Source organism: Myiozetetes cayanensis, unplaced genomic scaffold (assembly GCF_022539395.1).
Source record: "Myiozetetes cayanensis isolate MyiCay16 unplaced genomic scaffold, myiCay2020 scf5-8, whole genome shotgun sequence".
In the NCBI taxonomy this organism is placed as follows: domain Eukaryota; kingdom Metazoa; phylum Chordata; class Aves; order Passeriformes; family Tyrannidae; genus Myiozetetes; species Myiozetetes cayanensis.
Window position 1 is genome coordinate 109,606,538 of NW_026087742.1, and position 21,396 is coordinate 109,627,933.

A 21,396-nucleotide genomic window follows, 5' to 3' on the forward strand; every position below is an offset into this window, starting at 1 on the left:
GAACCAACTAGGTTGTAATAACAAGAGGTTATAACAAGAAAGCTGGTCTGATTTAATTTTTTCCCCCATTTTTCATCTAACCTCAACAGATTCCTAATTCACCTTTCTCAAAAGTTGCTGAGGTTGTGAAGACAAAAAAAAAAAATAGCACTGTTAGCTTTAACATCCATTTAGCCAGATGGATTGTTGGCAACCACAGAAATGGGCAATTATATTAGCAACTCAACCAAAAAGAAAAAAAGTCTTTTCTGCCAAAGGTGAGATGGAGAAAATTAAACTCAAGAGATTCGTGCTGTAGAAAACTGATTAATGAGTTGCTGGAGGTGGACTGGTTTTCTTAAATCATATCACACAAAAATGAGAATTGGACATCCTACCGTGTAAGGAAGTTACCTGCAAAATGCACACTGCTGCTCTGGCTGCCTGGATATGTATAAGTGTGTGTGTGTGTATATATATATGTACACATACACACACACTCTCCAATAAAATGCTCATTAAAAATTCAGCTTAGAATATGAACACAAAAACCTTCCAGGAAGCACATTTCAAGTGTATCAGCTACTCTGCAGCAGTTGCACCCAAAATGAGTCTGTAATAAATGTGCACTTACTTCCTCCTCTACCTTGCATTTAAAGCAAGGGTGTGAGCAAGTAATCAGTTATGAAACTAATTAATAAGCTGTAAATTCAAATACTACAGAGGAAGCTGGAGTTCTGAACAAGGGAACAGCACTGCTACAAAATAATTAAGGACCACTTCATTTGAAAGCACAGTACTGCATTTAAAACCTTATTAGAGTCCTCTCTTCTAAGGCAGAACTAGGCACTCAGTTTAAACATATCCATATATCCGAGCAAAGCAGTGACTGGTAACAACACTTAAAATAAGTTTGTCAAAAAAAGGCTGCCGCACCAGCTTTCACCATCAGAAGCACAGGACTGTCCCTTCCACAAAATAAAGCATCCTACAGAAATTCCCAAACATTCTGAACTTCCAGCAACCCGTCAAAGTAGCAATGCAACATCTTCTATTTCTTTTAATATTCATCTATATTAATTCCACAACAACGTAATGCAAGCAAAATTCTGAGAACTCTATGCCTACCCATTGTGTTTTCAAGCACACATCTAAAGTGCATTTAGGAGTTACTTACTGAGCTCCCCTTGGTGGTTCCGTAACAAAGGATAAGCTTTCGGTAGTTGTAGATACGAACTTCTGAAAAAATGTTTAAGTGGTTGGGTATGTCTTTGAAGAGAGGAGGAAAGACAGTTAGAGTGAGAGAACCACAGTAATCTGTAAACCCATCATTTCAACACAAAGGAGGTGACTTCTGTACCTGGTAAGGACCGTGCAAACTCCAGGACACACTCGTAGAGCCGAGCGATGCTGTTCCAGTCGTTAAGGAACATCTCCACCACTTTGCGACCTCCAACTGGTTCAGACAACTGGTTCTCATACGTCAGGTAAACGTGACGGGTCGGTCCTGCAGTGTTAGGAGATGGTAAATACCGATCAAACTACTGGTTCCTGACCTGTGGTTTATGGACTCTGGGTGAACTGTAGCTAGTAACCACGAAGCAAACTTTAAATAACGAAAATGCATCAAATCAGCAGTCAAAATTTTGATTCAGGTACAATGTGATTTATTAGAAGTCTTAGGAGCAGACAGCAGTCCAGGAGCTCCAAGACATTTAAAACTACTGGAACAGACAATGCAAAGCACCACGAAACAAAAACTACCAGTCTTCCTGAACAAAACTTGCCTTGCTCCCTGGATGAAGTGCTATTAAGCGGGCAGTTTGCAAACACCAGCTCGGCCACCCACGTGCGGTTATTTCTACCTTGTAATCGGAAAGTGCAATCAAGAAGAGATCGGTCCAGAGCCTTCTGTGTTTCCTCATTCACACCTTTACAGGGAGGAATTCTAGACAAGATAAAAACCAAAACCCCACTTATACACAGTACAGTTTCAAAAGTAACAATAGTGCCTTCCAATATTTCCTAAAGGACTTCCAAGTCTGGACATGAAAGAATGAACAAATCAACAGCAGAGGGACCTGGACTGCACAGTGAGATATCCTATTCCTCTCCAAGGACTAAGTGTGTCACAAAAGCTCTCTGGGTTAAGACTAATTTTTATATGGATTCAATACCTGGAGATTATAAACTGCTAAGGGATCTGTTGAATTGCCCTTCTCTCCTGGTGAACTAAGAGCCCACCAATATAAAGTTCTTATACAAAGAAACAAGCCAAAAAAGATGAAAATAAGTAAGTTCTGTGGCAAACTGAATTAATTTACCTTGTAGAACAAGCCTGCCTTAAACACAATGAACAACCTGGCAGTTCCCTTAGTACTCACTAATTTATTCATATCACAATGGAGCTCAGGGGACAGACTAAATAAAGCTTAAATAAAGAGATGCCAAACTCTTTTTTCAAATCCCTTGAGGATCTATCCAGGAATTTCATGTTCCACCCTTAACTTCAGCTTCACAAGTTCTCTGCTCCTATGCAAAGTTAAAAAGGGAAGGCCTGATGCATTTTAGAGACTGATGCCTTTATGTCACTATACATTTCAGCAGCATAAAAGGAGTTATGACTGTTTTACTCAAGGAGGTGTCTTTGGGTCCTTGTGGCTTTTTGTTTTCAACTGATTTGCTGCAGGTCCAGTTAGTGGCTGGTTGTGGCTGGCATTGCTGAGGGTTAACACAGAGGTTAACAATACTATTGGCCTACTGTTAACAATTTCAACACATGATCCAAAGGAATAGCAAGTTTGCAGATAATGCCAAACTGAAGGGAGGTGGAGGACAGGGCTGCCATTCAGATGACCCTTGGAGGTTGGAAAATGCAGCTGATCCACCCTGCTTTGAGCAGAAGGTTGGAACAGATGACCTCCACAGGTCCCTTCCACTCTTAAATTACCGTGTGATTCTCAGATGTTTCCTCTACAAGTTCTTTACCATGCAATTGTCTTTTCTGGGATTCCTTGCATTTTTCTCTGCAGTATCACATTGTTAAACAACATATGGAGTATGTAGGCCTCTGATCTGATCTAAAACTGCATGTTCATGAATCATCACCCTATCTTCCTTAGCACTGCCTAGATTTTAGGATTGAGGACTGTCAGACTGTTTTCAGAGCTCCCCAGTTCAGGTCAATGAAAGAAACAATTGCAGTTGGTTCTTATTTACTCTTGGCTCTCATAAATACTCTTATTTATAGTCTTCTATAGTCCCACTTCACAACCAAGACACACAATAATTAAAAAAAAAAAACACAGGGGGATGTCCTCTTACTTTAATAAGCGTATTGCATGGCTGAAGCCATCTCCTTCTACTTGTACTCCCTGGTGAGGAATGTCCATATTAGATAACTAGGAGTGAACAAAGAAAAATGTTACCCCAAGCAAAAAGTCCAGCAAAAAACCTGCAACTTTTGCAAGGATTCCCCCCCCCCAAGGGTGATAGATGTTTCACATCCTCAAGCACTGAGAAGCAAAAAAAAAAATGGTCTGCGCAAATCTGGTGTGTCTTTCATTCTCATTTTCCCTTTTCTCTTGACTTTGCAAGCTTTTTGCAGTGCTTGGAATTAGAGAATCAGCTCCAACAGGACTAGAGCAACTCAGTGTAGAACACTGAGTCACCCACGCTCAGCTGGCAGGGGAACTCCAGAGTGAGCACATGACCACAAGCTGGCCAAATAGTCACGTATAGACACAAGAATCAGGAGTTGCAGAGGAAAGGAAGGAAACAAAGTATTTTTTAACACATACCTCTATCCGAAGCCCTATAAACGGCATATTTGTATCACACATGGCTACAATATGAGCTAGCACTTTATTGAAGGCACACATTTCTCCCGACCGTTTTGGCTTCTTGGGTTCTATGGAACATGGATCTCCAGATAACTAGAATTTAAATAAAGACAAATGAACAGGGATCTCCAGATAACTAGAATTAAAATAAAGACAAATGTTCTTGCATATCTGGAGTAAACAACTGGAAGAGATGTCAGAGAACAACCTCATTCATCTAAGTTATAAATGAATCACACCCTGAGCACAAACTCCTGAAAGGATCTGGTCCTCTTCAGGACTGAAGCAATTCAGTTAAAGACCGTCCTTAAAACAGGACTTAAGTTTTATTAAGCCATTTCAGCCTGACCCCAAGAAGTAACTCTTATCAGCCCCTGCAAGTCCTCCCAAGACTACACACAGCACAAAATGTATCAATCACACAGATACCAGCCCTCTGTATGTCCAAGCCACTACAGCTGCCTCTGCACAGAGCTCTGCCTGGGCTCAGTAGAGAAGTGGAGAATTAAAAGCATGAATTAAAAGACAACTACTGCAAAACAGTTTCCCAGCATCTCCCCAGTGAAGAAGTCCAGAGAACCAATATGAGAAAGCTGTCAGCCACACAAACTTTGAAAACAATGCTCCTAAAGTTGGCATTGATGCTCAGAACATGTGTTGACCTTTCATGCACCTTCGCTATCCCAGTGGCTCTTGGAGCACTTACCTTGCGCTTGACACCACTTTTCATTTGTCTCCCACTTTTTGTGTCTAGTACCAACTCCTCAATGTTTGGTTTGAACTGCTGGAGTAAAAGTGCAGTAGCAGGGCTGTCATCTCCTTCAGCGTAGCTCACAGACAGGAAATGGTACTTGTACTCTAGTTCTGTGGGGTTGCCAGGAACATCAAACATCTCTACAACCTACATTTGAACAAAACAGCAAATTGAGAAGATTCTCAAGCTAACAGTATGTCTAATTCCGTGCCTATCCTCTCCCCCTCAAAGCAAAGACATTAGTTGTTTTCAACATATTAATACTGTGGCTAGGAAAGGGATCCAGGATGAGAAGGGAGACCAAACATTTCAGGCAACACAGAGAATGGGAAGGCTGCTGGGTAATAAACCTGTATAAGCCTGAATGCTCAACAAACTCACTGAATGGGAGGAGGGAGAGGGGAGAGTTGAGGATGACACCAATCACTTGGGTCCTGAAGTTCAGAGTACAGTGAACTGTCTGGGCTAACCATGACTGGGAACAACAGACAGGAGCAATTTCCAGTTACTTACAATGTAGTACTGTGGAAGGCGAGTGAGTTTGATAAACAGCTTGTGTTTGGAAAGGTTTCCCACGGGATGGCTGGCATAATTAGCCAGCTGAAGAGTCTCACTGCTCACTGTAGGCAGATGTTTTATAGACTGTTTGCAGCGTTGCTGTCCAAGCCAGAACCTTGCATTGAAATAAAGGTATTAGTACCCTGAGAGTGGTTTACATTATTCTAGTACAGTGCTGTGTAGAGTATTAGTGTCAAACTGTCAGTCATATTCTAAGCCAACATCTATCATTGCTGCATGAGTTATATACAGAAAATTACACAGAAAATGTCATTACTTTATATTTCCTTATTACTATCTTTGCATCTTGTCTTCAGCTTAACAGACAGCCATTAATTCAAGAAAAAAAGCCCCTGAAATTTATTCACTGAATAAATTTTTATATACTACAACATGAAATTACAACATAAAAGAAGGGAAATGTTAAAACAGCATGCATATTACAGTTATTTTACAATCTGGAATCTTCAATTACATTTTGGTACAGAAAACAAAATCTTTGCTCCCATATGCTAGTAAGCAATTCAGTAAAAAAAGTCACCAAAGCTGGATGTCACTCTGGATTATGTTACAAACAAATTCATTCACCTGAATAAGGTTGGATATGAAGAACCACATGCAAGACAACAAACTTATTCTCATGTTTGGAATTAAAATTTATCCTGCTCCAGTGGATTTTGTCTATGGTGGCAAGACCAGGAAGACTAGCTAGGCTTGAAAGGGGCTCAGAAATGCTTGGTTTTCTAGTCAAAGTTCCATTGACAACAGCAGTGGAAAGTGTGGGTGCTCATCATCTCTCCATCACATCACACCACATTTATTCTCACAGATACATGTCAGATACAGCTGTCTAAGACACATTTCGTGGACTGACGAGCTTCCTCCAAAACTGCAGCACTACCCAGGCCATTATCTCAAGTACATTATTTATAACTAAGGGCGGTTGATTAGTTTCTCCAGGGTGCCAGTGCTTCATGCATCATCAAGCTTCTTTTAGAAGCAGAATTCCTCAAATAGAGATTTCACCCTGCAATTAACTCAGAGCACTGGGAATTTCCAAAATGACAGAGCAGGTGGAACTCAGTTTTCATGCAGATGCAAACTGTGTTGGTATTATTTGGTACAACCTCTTATGGGAGCCAAATGTATCTCAGGGCTTTAAGGTAGGAAGATTAGAGGCTTAAACCAGCAAGGGCTGAAGTGTTAGAAGATAAACAGGTATTATTTAAATCATCCTAGGCCACTTCCTGGTTTTAGCTCTGTATTGTGATAAGGAAGATCATTCTTGCTGAGAAACAAGAAGAGTTCAGCTGTAGAAACAGAGTGGAATAAAGGAGACAGAAAATGAACACGAGCAGCAATTGAGATCCTCAGGAAGCAAGTGGTCTGCTGCTGACTAAAAGTGAAAAGACTTCATGCAGAGTGTGCACATAGCAATGCATGAGGCTACGTGCCAAGGGGGGAAAACTAAAGCAGGATTATGGAATCAACTCCAAGCAAAATCAGAATTTCCTCAGCTGTTTAGAGGAGACGGTTGCTCGAGGTTGCTTCGAACAGTGAGAAAGTATAACCCCTACTGTGGTAAAGCACAAAGCCTTGCAGGTGTGATCATCCAAAATACAAATGTGGTGATTCATTCTATGCAAACCAAGTGAATCATTCAAGTCACTTACTTGAGCTGCTGGAGCCAAGGAATGATGCGCTTCATATCATCATTAACAGACTTCTCTATGTCATCCAGTGTCAGTTGATCTGCAAGAACATTAGGGGAGTGAATGGTCATAACATCTGTCCTTCAAACAGAGTTTCAAACTTTCACTGAAAGTGCCTCATCTGATTAATCTCAGAATCATAAAACAGCCCAGGGTGGGGCTCGAAATGGGACCTTGAAAGATCATCTGGTCCAACCCTTTGTGGGAAAGGGAGCATAGGTGACATTATCTAACACCCTGTCCAACTGCATCTTGAAAACCTCCAGTGATGGGGACTCCATCAAATCTCTGAGGGGGCTGTTCCAGGGATTGATTGTTTTTCCTGCAAAAAATTGCCTTCTTATACTGAAATGAAACTTGTCGTGGTGCAACTTCGAATCGTTGCCCCTTGTCTCCTCCATGAGGCTCATTGTGAAAATAGAAATTAGGGTATACAACGGATGATCCATATAGTTTGTAAGACCACAGTAGTATTTTACTGAGCAAATAAACTAGAAGAAATCACTTTCTTTCTTAAGTAACCTGAAACCTGAAGTTAAGACTTGAGCAGTAGTAACTCAAGATGTAAAAGGTCAGAAAATACCATTCTCAATCAGGTCCTTATGGAATGACTGCATCCATGAACAGCACAAGCCAGGAATCAAGAGTCAAAGAATATGCATTGCATTGACCCCTAACAATAATTAGTCTGCTGTCCTCTTAAAATATACCTAACTGAACTGTGACACTGAGCAAAGATCCTCTTCCCCATTCCTCAAACTCAAATACCTCAGTGATGATCCAAGTGTGGTGTTCGTTTGCTCACAGAACTTTGCAGATTTGGTAAAATTGTTCACAGAAAATAATAATGCACAACTCTTGCAAGACATAAAAGATACCCTGGTTTTGCATCTACTTACCAACACCATACAGCATCAGTTGAAACATCCCAGAGTGGAGATCAACAAACACATGCAGGCACTCTGATCGACCACATGGTTCCAAAATTGGAATTACAAGAGTTGGAAGAGCCGTCTCAATGAATGCTAAAGAAAAATGATGTTGTTAATTTCACAGAAAATTCACGTGAATTCAAATCCTGTTAAAACTTGGCCTGTTAGAATCACAAAACCTGTGAGTTTTTATAGAAGCAATCTTCACTTGCACATTATTACACTGTTATCATAAAGAGGAAACTGAATGTAATTTCTCTGTGAAAACTGTGACAAGCCAATGAGAAAAGACAGATCAAATCTGAAGATTATTAATCCTTGAATATCTTTTAACTCACTGCTTCACGATTATAAGCTCACTTCAAACCCCAAAGTTTCAACAGCGGTTTAAGGAAAGTTTCATTCAAAACTAGTCCAAAACAGTAAAAAATTTTCTTTCAATTCTGAAGACGTACAAATTTTACAGTAGACAAATTTTAACCCTTCAATGCAGACTATAATGCTCTATCAGCTTCACCTACTATACTGCACTTAGAAGACTATTTTACAATTATCAATGCAGAATAATTTAAAACTAAGTTTCTTTAATTCTGAAAATATTTCCCTTTATTTATTCCTTACTTTTTTACTTAAATTAATGAAAACAAGAAACATCAAGAAAAAGGAAACCATTCCTAGACAGAAATGGAAATTAACTTGAAAAACTTCAGCAGAAAACACATACAATTATCATTAACATTGTAGCTCTTCAGAATGGCTTTCAGCTCCTGGAGTTTTTGATGAGATCTTGCATGGACACTGTCTATTAGGAGTTTTTCTATTGATAGGTGGTCAATCTGTAAAAAAAGGAATGTACTTGAGGAGGTTCATATTTGATGTGTAGACTTTCTGCATTAGCACACTGGAACAAAGCTACTTAATAAAACAGTCACTTCAGAAATAGTTTGCTTAGAACTGTGGTGAGCCAAATGAACTATTAATTTGAGTATTTGGATGACTATAAAACACAACAAGCTACCATAAGTTTCTGATTGAACAGCAGGCAGTGTGAGGGTTTTTGATCTGAGATTAGAAGAAGATGTGAAAGAAGTTTCACAAACTATGCTGTTACCACTCCCTGTGCAGACCTACTTGCTCTGGATCAAGGTTGGAGTATTTTCAGCTTAACTTGCACCCATTTCTAACTTGTTTAAGCTCAGGAAAACAAAATCCATCCAAACACAACCCCCCCAAAGCAATACCTTATTAGGATATGGATGACTCTACACAAACACATATGCAGAAGTAACATGGAATCCAATACACCAGTTTTAGTCCTGCCAAGAGGGCAACAATGCAGTGGCAGACACTAAATAGGAGCAACCCTACTGAACTCAGGAGTATCTAGGGGCTTGTATCTACCTGCTGTTGCACTGCTGGTGCTGAAGCTCTAATGCCACCACTTATATTCACTGTAACTTACCTGTGCAATCTAAATTAAAGCATTTGCATTTATACCCATTCACATTACAGTCATATTATTTACATATTTTGCATAAGCAAAGCTACAGATTACTGCAAAACCTTTTTCTAGTTAACCTCACATTGCTCTGAAAACAAGTGAACTTCCCTAAAGACTCGCTTTCCAAGACAAGGCCTTAAAAATCAAGCGTTTATCCATCCACAAGAGCATTTCAACTCAGCAGCTGCAATGGGTTAAATCTTCCTCACTAAGCAGTGACTACCTGTTCTATAGCTACATCCAGTTTTCAGTAGGTTAATGCAGAATAACCTGCTTAGACAAACATATTTGTTTGTGCCCCTGTTTTATACAGTATCTTAAGCAAACAGAAACAGTGTGCCATCAACGTCATTACAGCTGAGATCATTATTCAAACACTCCAACAGCAGTGCAGAGACCACAGCTGATAATTTTCTTTAAGCTCAGAGCAAGCAGCTACAGAGGGAGTCAGCGTTAACTTTGATAAATCTCAAATTTACAGAGGCCTTGTATCTTAATCTACAGCCTAGACTTGATTCAGTGAGCTCGGATTGCGTCAGCTCCAGCAGGTCTTCAGCAGATGTTCCAGATAAAGAGCATTTCCCTGGATTTACACATAAATACAGCATCTTCACTAAATTAACTGTATATTTAGTAGCCTAAATATGCTAATTAAGGCTATTAAATAGTAAATGTAGCATACATTTACTATACTAAAAGCAGAATTTTTACTCTAGAAATAGAATAGAAAGCTACTATGCTTCACTAGGTGTCCCACATCCCTCTGTAGTTAAAATATAGGTAGTTCTTGATATTCACCACACAAAGACTTGTCTGTCAGCCTTGGTACACGAGATGGGTCAAGAGGCTCAAATAAAAAGTAAGTACAGGAGGAGAAGGATACCACCAGTAGAAAGTTCTGTGAGACAGGTGAAGACTCTGAGCTGGGGAGTTTTTCCCTGTGGAAAAACTGTACTAAAAGTGTGAAGACTACACCATTCACTGCAGTTTATTAACTCTCTTAAACCAAAACCCTGTAAGAAATAACGACAAGTCGACATCCTGACAGTGTATCTCAGCCAGACTTGCTGAGGACAGAGGACTTACAAAACCCAGAGCACAGTTTCTCTTTGCTATCATTAACCAATATCCAGAATTATCACCAGTGAAGCCTCATCCAAGTAGGAAGCTGACTGCAGTGACTCATCTTGGATCATTTCAACAATCCCACCGTTAAAATACAGGAACTTGAACATTCAAATAGGCCACATTATATAATCTGGTTAGTGATAATGTAAAAGTAAGCTTCACCTAACACTTGTAACATGCAAACCATATGAACTCCTTAGCACAAGATTTCCAAGTCATAATGTAACATTTTCTGAAGTGGACAGCAGTGCAGGGTAGCCAACTCAAGTGACATGGAGAAACTGATTTTCAGAGGACATTTTTACAGCATCTCCAAGACAGGAAAGGGAAGAACTCTCTATAAAGCATTTCAAGTCAAACCCTAGGAAGTGAAACTTTGCTGTTGTTTCTCCCCAGCCTCACCATTCTGTCTCAGGAGTGGTATATAATGCACTGTGGAGTAGGTGTAATTTTTAAGATGAAGTCAAGGACAGTAACTTGTAACAACAATTTGAGGTCCCAACGTAAACACAAATAGAAATAACACAACTGCTCATTAGAAATCTTAGAAACAGCTCTTAGAATAGAATCAAAGTGAAACAAACTGACAATGCAAAGCACTTCACTATTTGATGCCTACTGCAAAGTAAACCTTTACCTTCATGGCTCTTTCCATCAGTTTGGAGTCACAGGCTGGCAGTGGAGGCTCATGAGATATTTGTAAGGGTTTTGAGACATCAGTCTCATCAATCTTAATAGTGACCTTATGCACAGATGCGGTCCCTGTTTTCCTGCCAAGCACCTGTTGACTTAAAATGAGGAGAATAATTAAACCATGCAACTAGAACAGCAGAAAATATGTCTTTCAGTAGCTAACTCTTGATTCTGAGTGCTCTGGTTAAAAATATAACATTATGTTAGCTGAACTATAAAAAGCATTTATTTTAGTGTTCATTTTAAGCAGAACTGTTGGTAAACTGTAACTACATAAAGAAGTTTTAGATGACTGCGAATTCAACACCCTCAAAAGAGCATTTGGATTGCTTTAAAAAATTTTACATAGTGCAAGTCAAGCAATAAACTTAGTAAAAGACTGACAGAGAACTAATTGATTTTTAGATATCTGTGTAAATACAAACTGATTTATAACGGTATCCACTGGTCTCCTGTACATTAATGTACAACTCTTAATTCTTTGCAAACCAAGCACCATGTTTAGGCCCTTAGTTACAAGAATTTGTGAGTCTCACATCAAAAAGAAAGCACAATTTTGAAAATTATGGCTCAAGCTTGGTGAATATAACCTCTCCTATTACTTCATGTATTGTTTGTTAACAGTCCCTTTGAAATTAACTTACTTCCACACAGAGAGTGAGAGACATTTCCCTGCATGATATCGCTCCACTTGCACAAGGTCACCCCAGCGCTCTCGAATCAGCATTAGTGTCTGTGAGTGCAGGACTTCCAACTGAAGGGCTAAGCAGAAGGAGTCTAATGCATGGAGTTAAGGAAATGTAAGACCTCTAAAACATCTGTACGCTACGTAAACCCACTTGTCACCCAAGTCAAACAAGATGCTGCCCAAAAACACACTAATGTACTAATCCAGAGATAAAGACATATAAATAGCACCATATATTTCTCAAATGGGTTTTTGGCTTTTTTAAAACTCTTATCTAGGGTAGGTTGTTAGACAAGAGAGTCACAACAGCTTTGTTCTATAGATTTTTTGCTGTCATCTTTTAATGATGACATAGTTACCACTAAACCCATCTCCCACAGTCACCTTAAAATAACATGATTCTCCCTGTTTCTGCAGAAACTGTTTCACTGAAACACCATTTCACATTGTCAAGTGATTTGCCCTTTGCAAGTAACAAATCACTGCACATGCTGTATCTCCTCTCATTATTGAAACAGGTACGATACAGTTAACACATCCCCCTCAACTGCACTTCACTGCAGTTCTTGGTAAGCAAGAACTGTCAGCTCCCAGAGCTTCCAAGTCAGCTCTGTATTCCACCTCTGAAATCAGCACATGCAGCCAGCTGCTGCTGCACTGACTTACCACACAACCTGCTGTCTTAAGCACCTCACCTCTACCTTCGCTGATTTAGTGTGTGCACAATCAAATTTTACTCGCAGGCACCTGTGAATTATTGTTTCCAATGCCGTCATTTTCACTTCATGTCCAGACATTTCCCCCAAGATTAACAGGGAATCCATCTTTCTTGACCTCCAGCTACTAGGATGTGCAAGGCCACACTAAACAGCTCATTCAAAAACAGCCTCCAGAAGGATACGTAGGCAGTTGTACATGTCCTGAAGTGGCTTTTCATCAGCAAACAGCCGGGACTGGACCAGCTGATGGATGAAGTTGATCTGCATGCTGTGAACCAAAGCTCGACCATCTTTTGAAAATAAAAATTAATTCACATCAGACATCAGGAAACTAGGTGTTTAAAATAATTCAATAAATTAATAAATCAAACCCAAAAACGGTACAACTGTACTGAGCAATTCCCATACCAGATTTTCTGACAAAACAATGAAATCCTTTACTCTGGAAATTTCAGTCAGTCTCTTAACACTGTGTCACAGTATAGCATTGTTAAGGTATTAAAAGCATATAAAACAAGGCCAAAACAGGACAAGTATATATAACTTCCTTTTCTTAAGCTGTGATATGCAAAAGACCCAGTATAAGTAAGGGTTATACAGTGTCAGAGGAAAACATCATGTTAAAAACAAAGTGTAAAGGTTTGATTTTTTTTCTTACCACCAGTTTCCTTGTCTTCAACCAAAATTTCCAGCTTGAGAAGGCGCCAGGGGATGTCAGGGTCATCACCCATCACTGTCAAGGTGGCCTCAAACTCACCCTCAACTCGGAACTTCACACGGCCATTGGCTAAGGAAGACAGGAATGTTTAATTTCACTCACTCTCCTAAGATGCCTCAAAATATCAGTGTGGGAGCCCCTGGTACTCATAATGAATTATTTCCCTGATGTTTCTGCTCTGTTGCACATGTTTCTGTGCAATTCTGAAGACTTCACAGCTGCTTGTCAACAGAGTCAGTGTCAATAAGCAGCACGGACAGAAGTACCAAACTGTCCCAAAGTTTACCTGTTAACTCTGATAACTTGTTAACACTTATGCTACTGCAACACAGAGGAACACCAAACTGACTACCAGCCTGACAAACAAAACATCTGGCTGAATTTCTCCTATTCTTTGTTATTACCAACAATGAATGGTATTCATTGAGTATTGCAACAGTACTCAAAAGTCATTCAGAACATGGATCTCAGCCCAGGCTGAAATCCAGCCCTGGAAACATATCTCATTGCAAAGTATTTGTTTAACATTAATATATCATAACTCCATTTTCATGTGAGGAAGATAATATTTTGCATGATTTATATATAAGCACACAAGCAAAGAGGATGCACCCTATTTAATGAATTGACATATGTATCCTTGCATCTTTGTGAACATTTCAGCAATATTATCACTGTCTTTATTTTTCAAAAGGGGAAAACACATATTCTGATGTCATACAGAGACAGGATCCCAGTCTTAATGGATGAAGCATCCTTAATGGTCTCGCTTTAGCTTTTAGCTTTGCTTTAGCACTAAAGACACAATTTTAAATCAGCCTGCAACAATGTATTCTTCAAAAAGCAATTCCAGTTCTTACCAACTGTAAGATTTGCCAGCTGCGGAGGGAGATCCGTAGTCACGAGTCGATGGCGAAGAATCTGATTTAGCTGATGAAGTGTGGTTTGCTTCTCACTCTTTGTTATTGGGTCAGGAGGGATTATTTTATCCTGTTAGAATAAGCACAAGTCTATGTATCTCAAGCATGTATAACAAGAGCAATTCTGAAAACTAACCAGGCCAGAAGTCTGACAAATATAAATACTACAGGCCATTACACAACGAAGTTTTACATCTTACACTCAGATTTGTTTTCTGGTTGATTACGTTTTACTGATGACTGACCACTGAATAAAATCAGTAAATTCAGCTCAATTAAATAAATGGAGGGAACGTTTCACTGGGGAAAGCGTGATCTGTCCAAATAGGAAGTGTTCTGCATGAGAAACCGTCCCTACAGAGGTTTGGCGCTAGGCCTGTATTGAACTACAGTTCACCTTTCACGGGGACAATCAGTCTCATTAAGGTGCATTCGATGCTGTGCAGGGGATTCCCCCCACCCCACCCCCCACACGGCAGCGATATTTACCCTAATGCAGGTGGGCAGCCGTGGGTACGACCCAGTTGTCAGGACATCAATGGCATAGGGGATGGCAAAACTGGGCAGGCGAGCGTGGACCAACGCGTCCCTGGCTAGCGATGCCAGACGGTCGGCAGTGTCCACAAACAGGATGGCCTGCTGATCCAAAAAACTGGATATCATCTGTAGAGGGCAAGGAGCAAAAGGAAAAAAATAAGTATGTGTTCAAAAAAGGCACAAATCAATGGCCCTTTATATTCAGTTTATCCGCCACTTCCATTTCAAATAACGACATTTACAAAACAAAGAAAGAATGAATATTCTGGCCTGTGTCTTCCATTCACATGCAAGGACACTTTAAATCCACATGCCATTCCTGATGCTGTGGGGGATCTGTACAGCCTCACAGCTCTTTATCTGCTGATTGCCACTGGAATGCAACCATACTTGTTTGTGAGCACCAGGGGCTTGTTTTTCTGCAACATTCTGGACTTTATTCTTATTTGACCAAGTGTGGGATGAAAGTGATAATAAGAACTAACACACTGAGATCACCATCTTCCCGGTCCTGTTACCTTATTTACCTCAAAGCACTCCTGAAACTATGTGCAGACAAGCCTTTCATTTTTTTGCCACAGATGAGTTTTTGGGAACATGAACAATTAAAAGACTAGATTGCACAATTTCTAAACAGGAAGAAATTGGTTATATCTGAATATTCATTTGCCTATGAAATGGATTTTTAAAAAAAAATTCTATAGTAAGAAGTAATTCGGGTTTACCAAGATCCCATATCCCCTAGAGATTGTTTCACACCACACTTAGTCACTAACTTACCGCACACTTTTCCACCTTTCCAGCATTATTAGCCCATTTCACCAAGGCTAACAAACGAACAAACAGCTGACGAGTCCGGCTTGCAAACTGCACTATTTCTATTTTTCTGGAAAAAAACCACAAATGTACATTAAGCCAGTGCTCAGATATAGGATATAGCTGCAATTTGACTGCATGCTAATAAAAAGAAAAAAAGCTGCAATGATAACTCCTAATTGTGTTAATGGAGGCATCAGTAATATGTGGCTTGATTGATTACAACATGGGGAGGGAAGCTCACTGCTGTGAATATCTAAATGTTAAGCAAGATACATGGATTCTAACCAATCAAGACTGTCTGGGGGAACACAGAAACGTATTCATATGAATTAATCACTGATTTTAAGAGAAACAATTCCACAGCGAACTTTTTAATAACTTTCATGGGATTTCCCCAAGGTTTATGATTAAATTTAAAGAGGGCAAAATACCCAAGGGTTATGGGGTCTGACAGTAACATGCCACTGACATTCACTATCAATAGAGAAATAAATCAGATACTAAACAAAAATCACTCCAGTATGTTACAATACGCTACCATTTTGCCAGGAAATGGTGGTGGGGAAGGCTGCAAAAAACCCCACCCTTCAACTTTCCTCTCTATTCCTGCCTTGCAAAGAAACTGAGATAAGAAGAACTTACTGTCAATATTCCTCCCACCGTTCTTTGTATGAGATAGTCAAAGTGAAGGAGTGCATGTTTGCAAGTCTTAGAGGTGTTTTTTTTTAAAGAGAACATAATAGAGGTATACACAGATTTTCAACCTTCATTACAGACCTACACTGTAGAGGCATTAGATCTACAATGTAAATTTGTAATACCATACACTCTGAAATACCATTTCCTCTAGCATTTATAGAAGGTTTTCTCCCTTTCTACATGTTCAATTTACTAATTTCACCATGGTTTTCTAGTTACTTTGAAAAAAACCCAAATCTAAGCTGTTTTCCCCATACAGTTTTTAAGCTACTTTCCTCAATATGGTTTTCCTAAGGTAACAAAAGCATTTGGACAAAAAGAACATTAATCACTGCAGCAGATACTGGTCTCTACTGTACAGAAGCTGCAACTCCTGATCCCAATCTCTAAAACACATAATATAGATAGAACTAATAATATAGCTAGAGCCTGTTCCTGCCCAAAATGCTGGTGTAGTGAGGTTAACTCTTTTGTGCAAGAAGCATAATCTGCTTGTAGCAGATGAACATGTAAGGCCAGAAGCACAACTAACACCATCTGGTCCTGCTCCTTCCATCACCCACTACAAGAACTTGGGCACTCAGCCAATAACTGCTCTGAGTTCTAGAGATATATTTTGAAGTGGCATGCAGCCTGATATTAAGATTTCAAGTGGTGGACAGACCGCTGTACATACACAATGATCTAACAGTAACTACTCTATGAAAACAAGATGCTGAGAATTTTGAAACTTTCAGAAAAACCTTATGATCAAAAAACTGCCTTTCTACAGGACGAACTGATCTGTGATCAAGGGGAGATCAGGAGATGCATTTACACTGACTTCTGCACAGCTTTCATCAAGATTGCCCACAGCCAACCTGGTGAGACACGGCATGGGTAGGTGGACTACAAGGGAAGGGAAAAACTGCCAGGAGTAAAAGGCTACAGTTGGATTACTTTAATGTTGGTTGCTAATGGTGTCCCTCAGGGGTCAGTACTGGTGCCAACACAATTTAACACCTCCATCAACAACCTGCAGGATGAGAAGAATGCACTCTGGAAGTTTGCCAGCAAGGCCTAACTGGTAGGAGCAAACGGAGGGACCTCAGCTGGCTGGAGGAACTGGATGACAGGAACTTAAACATTATGTCAACTTTATTAGAGGACAATACCATCACATCTTCATCCAAGTATATATGCCATGTCACCAGGATCTTCCTTGGTAAAACACAGCTTAAAGCCCAACTATTGCTGCCATTACAGCTCTCAAAGCTAGAAAAAATATGGATAATTTAAACTAAATTCCTTAAAAGATTTCCTCCAAGAGCTGGAAAGCCATTTCACCAAGAACACCTCTAAGTCAAAGCTAACAAGGATGTGAACATTTAATTTCAAGACAGTTCCATTGTAGGACACCCTTTGTAACCATTGAAGGCCATCTTATTTTCTTTTATCTATAATCCATTAGCACTTAAATTGTTGCTCCAGATCCATGTGCTCCACAAAGTAGATTCCAGCTTTACCAAGAAATGCTAAACATCTGGATGGAAAAATACCCTCTCCAGTACAAGGGAGCTCTGGACCTAAGCTGAACATAATTTCCCCAGTACATAGTGTGATAATTAAAAAACAACAAAACAAAACCCAATCAAAACCCACATTGTTTCTCTTAATAAAATATCATGCATAAGGAAAAGAGGCAAAAGGAATCATTCCAGTTTATGATTCCCCGAAAGTGGGATTAATTCCACAACACGGTATGAGAATTTTGGAAGTTTTCAGATAATAGCTAATGATCATCCTGGTGCACAGAATTTTTTATTAACATTCTTAGGAATATCACAGCTGCTATACGTCTCTAAAGAAACTGAGGTCAATTAATATGTCAACACAAATAAAGGGAACAATTTTTTGACAACGTTCATAAAATTTACTCCGAGAAACAAAAAAGTAAGCGGATTTTTTTCATCCTGGCAAGGGCTCTGTTCTGGTCTCTTGCATTTGTTCTCTAACAATCTTCACACTTTGAAACCACATAGAGGAGGAGCAGAAAACAGTGCTTATGATAGGAAAGATCAGGTAACGTGAACAAAAGCAGGAAAGAGGTTTTTACCTTATTTTCACTGTTAAACCGATTCTTCTGAACAAAACATTTCTCTATCACACTAACTAGAATAAATTTAAATTCTCCTGTTCCCTTTCACATCAGCTTTACTGTCACTTCATTGCTTCAAGATTCATGAAAAATGCCCTTGACAGAGTTCACCTACTGCAACAGCAACAAAAAAGCCCAAACAACTGTAAAAGCAAACATGAAGAAAACCCCAATATTGTCAATGATGCTGAGAAAAATCTTGAAACTATGTAGTGACAGCAAGACAGACAGGATTGATTTTCTTGCATAAAATCTAAATTAGGAGAAAAACACTTTATTTACACAGTTCTATATTCACCTTAACATCCTAAACAAAGTTCTACATTTTAACATGCATTACAGATTCTCTTATCATAACTCACCTTTCCATATCAGTCTTTCTTGGTAATCTACATGAAAGAGGAGGGAAAAAAAAAAGGCAGGTTATATATTGTTCTATTAAATTTCAGACAACTCGAAATATTGTTATGAACCTTCAAGTACCAGAACTTCCACACACCTGTAAAGCATAAAATAAATAGCACCACAGGTCACCTGCCACTACCCTGCACAAGGTAAGCTGGAACTGGTCGAATTAATTTAAAAGCTTGATGAAGGGTGCTGAAATCCCAAAATTTCTGCTAATCTAGTGAGCCACACCATTATCAGTGCCTGTGCTTTCAAATTGCTGACTCTTGCTAAGCATCCATGACTAGAGTCAATTAATTCATAACAGCAATTCCAGAACATCTGCAGAAGGTATTAAAATTGGCTGTTTCCTGACTTGCCTGAAATGAGTTTCCTTTTTAGCTCAGTCTAAAAGTGGAGAAATGCCATATTCCAGAGCATATTCAATGACCTGTGTGCCAGATATTACTGCAGAGAGGGCCCTGTCCTTCTGTAATGTTACACAGGTATCACAGGCACCTCATTTTAAAAGTAATTTTTTTTATTTAGGACTAGACTGGTGCTGGTGAAAGAATAACATGTAATTTTATTGGAGGGAAGGAGGAGAATACTTTCCAGCTGGGCTTTCTACTACCCAAATCCACACTTTATGGTGAAAATACAGTGAAAAATCTATCTCCCTGCTCACTGAGGGGACACCACGTGGCTTGTAAACTACTCAGAATCACTGGAATGCCCAAAGCATTGCCCGTGTGCTGTCCACACCACCCATTTATTTTGCACATTAATTATGTACTTAGGTGAAAAGGACCTGCTCCAAACCTTAAAAGAATAAGAGTCACCACAGCACACCACATTCTGGTGCTCCTACCAGAATACACACAGTGTCATTTACTGTCTACACACACCTTAAACATATAGGAAAGACTTCTTGACTGACATTTTGGAAGTTCTTCCAAAGAGAATTCAAACTCTGAAATTCCTTGTCCTTTTTCCAAAGTTTGGACATTCTTAACCCCAAGTCAAGCAAGCCTCTTTTTGCACACTCACCACTGTACTGTGCAAGAGCTATACCTATTTTTTCCCATTTGTTCTGTATGTCACTCCTGAAATCACACCAGCTTCCCCACAAGAACCTCTATGGTTAAACAAAGCAAAAGGGAAACAGGTTTATTCAGAGCTCAAACGCTTTCAGGAAGGTTTTTCTTGGCCCAAAAACCATTCCTTTGTTTTGCCACTTCAAACACAACAACATCAGCAGAGCAGACCATAAAGTAAATGTAAGTAACACTTTCCAAAAAATATGATCAAATGGTCTTTTGAAAAGCACGGGGGCAAGTCAAGGAGTTGTAGCATCTGAAAATATCTGTTTGACACGTTTCAGTTTCCTATATTTTGATGTACCAACTACAGCTGGGATTTTTTGGCAGTAACTTGGAGGCAAACTTAAGCAATTAAGCAGCCAATCTGCAGCTGCTCTCACTTCTCATGGTCATTTTCTCCCTTTATGACAGATCACTCATCAGGTTTCACTGCATCCCTGGACACAGTCCCATGCAGAGACCAACCTGCATGCACAGGTCCCCGGGACAGGAGAATGGGAAAGACTATTTACAACAACGCATGTAGACAGGACAAGGGGGACGGGGTTCAAATTGAGAGTTGGTTTAGGTTAGATATTAGGAAAAATTCTTTACTGTGATAGTGCTGAAGCACTCAGCCCAGAGAAGCTGAGGATGCTCCATCCTTGGAAGTGTCCAAGGCCAGGACGGAGGGGTCTCTGACCAGCCTGGTCTGGTGGGAGATGTCCCTGCCCGTGGCGGTGGGGGGGCTGGAACGAGACGATCTTTAAGCTCCCTTCCAACCCAACCCGCTCTATGACTCTATGAATGGGAGAGAGCAACCACCCCCCCACACCGCATGCCCGGGAGAGCTCCGGGACAGATCCCTGGCGAGGCCCCCGCATCCCGCCGGGATGGGGCGGCAGCGGCGCAGGGCGAGAGGCACTCACAGGTCGGCCAGCACGGTGAGCTCGGCGTAGGTGCGGTGCAGGAGGAAGTCGATGAGGGTGCTGAGGCGGTACCCGGGGCTGGCGGCGGCTGTCACGGCGCCGGGGGCCGGCGGGGCCGGGGCTGACGCGGGGCCGGCCGGCACCAGCTGGGCGCTCTCCAGCTGCACCGGCGCCATGGCGGCCCCGGGCAGGAGCCGCTGGGCGGCCCGGGGAGCGCTCCCGGCTCGGGCCGCGGGGAGGGAGCGGCGGCTCCGGGGGGTCGGCGGCGCTCAGAGCCCGCCGGGCACTGGGGCCGCCGCCATGGCGGGGCACGGGAACGGAAGCGAACGGGGAACCCTTCCGGGAGCGCGGGCGGGGCGGGGCGGCGGCACTCGGGATGTTGGGATATTGGGATATCGGGATAGGGGTGTGCCGGGATTTTGGGATAGCGGGGTACGGGGGTGGCGCTGGCAGTGTGTCCCGGGGTGGAAGGGACCACAGCGGGTCGTCTGGTCCGACCCCCTTGCTCAAGCAGGGTCATCCCAGAGCACATGGCACAGGGTTGCGTCCAGACGGTTCTGGAATATCCCCGGTGAGGGAGACTCCACACCTTCTCTGGACAGTCTGTTCCAGTGCTCGGTCACTGCGCAGGAAAGAAGTTCTTCCTCGTGTTCGGGTGGAAC

At 40.9% G+C, this 21,396-nt stretch overlaps 1 protein-coding gene across 2 annotated transcripts in view; it reads right to left on the reverse strand.

Moving 5' to 3' along the window:
* The window catches only part of MED14 (mediator complex subunit 14), a 33,228-nt gene extending 12,271 nt beyond the window's left edge, over positions 1–20,957 (reverse strand). Inside the window, exons 1-19 of one of the 2 annotated variants that reach the window (XM_050331447.1) lie at positions 20,735–20,957; positions 18,699–18,725; positions 15,462–15,567; positions 14,634–14,807; positions 14,085–14,214; positions 13,165–13,293; positions 12,689–12,796; positions 11,744–11,876; positions 11,044–11,194; positions 8,502–8,613; positions 7,745–7,870; positions 6,807–6,885; positions 5,089–5,248; positions 4,528–4,722; positions 3,780–3,914; positions 3,304–3,380; positions 1,767–1,927; positions 1,340–1,486; positions 1,157–1,248 (exon numbers count right to left, since the gene is read on the reverse strand). In XM_050331447.1, coding sequence (XP_050187404.1) covers positions 1,157–1,248; positions 1,340–1,486; positions 1,767–1,927; positions 3,304–3,380; positions 3,780–3,914; positions 4,528–4,722; positions 5,089–5,248; positions 6,807–6,885; positions 7,745–7,870; positions 8,502–8,613; positions 11,044–11,194; positions 11,744–11,876; positions 12,689–12,796; positions 13,165–13,293; positions 14,085–14,214; positions 14,634–14,807; positions 15,462–15,567; positions 18,699–18,725; positions 20,735–20,910 — 2,418 coding nt within the window. In that variant the 5' untranslated portion in view covers positions 20,911–20,957. The remainder of the gene's footprint in view (positions 1–1,156; positions 1,249–1,339; positions 1,487–1,766; positions 1,928–3,303; positions 3,381–3,779; positions 3,915–4,527; positions 4,723–5,088; positions 5,249–6,806; positions 6,886–7,744; positions 7,871–8,501; positions 8,614–11,043; positions 11,195–11,743; positions 11,877–12,688; positions 12,797–13,164; positions 13,294–14,084; positions 14,215–14,633; positions 14,808–15,461; positions 15,568–18,698; positions 18,726–20,734) is intronic. The other variant, XM_050331448.1, reaches the window with a different exon arrangement.
* Between the last annotated feature and the right edge of the window lie 439 nt (positions 20,958–21,396).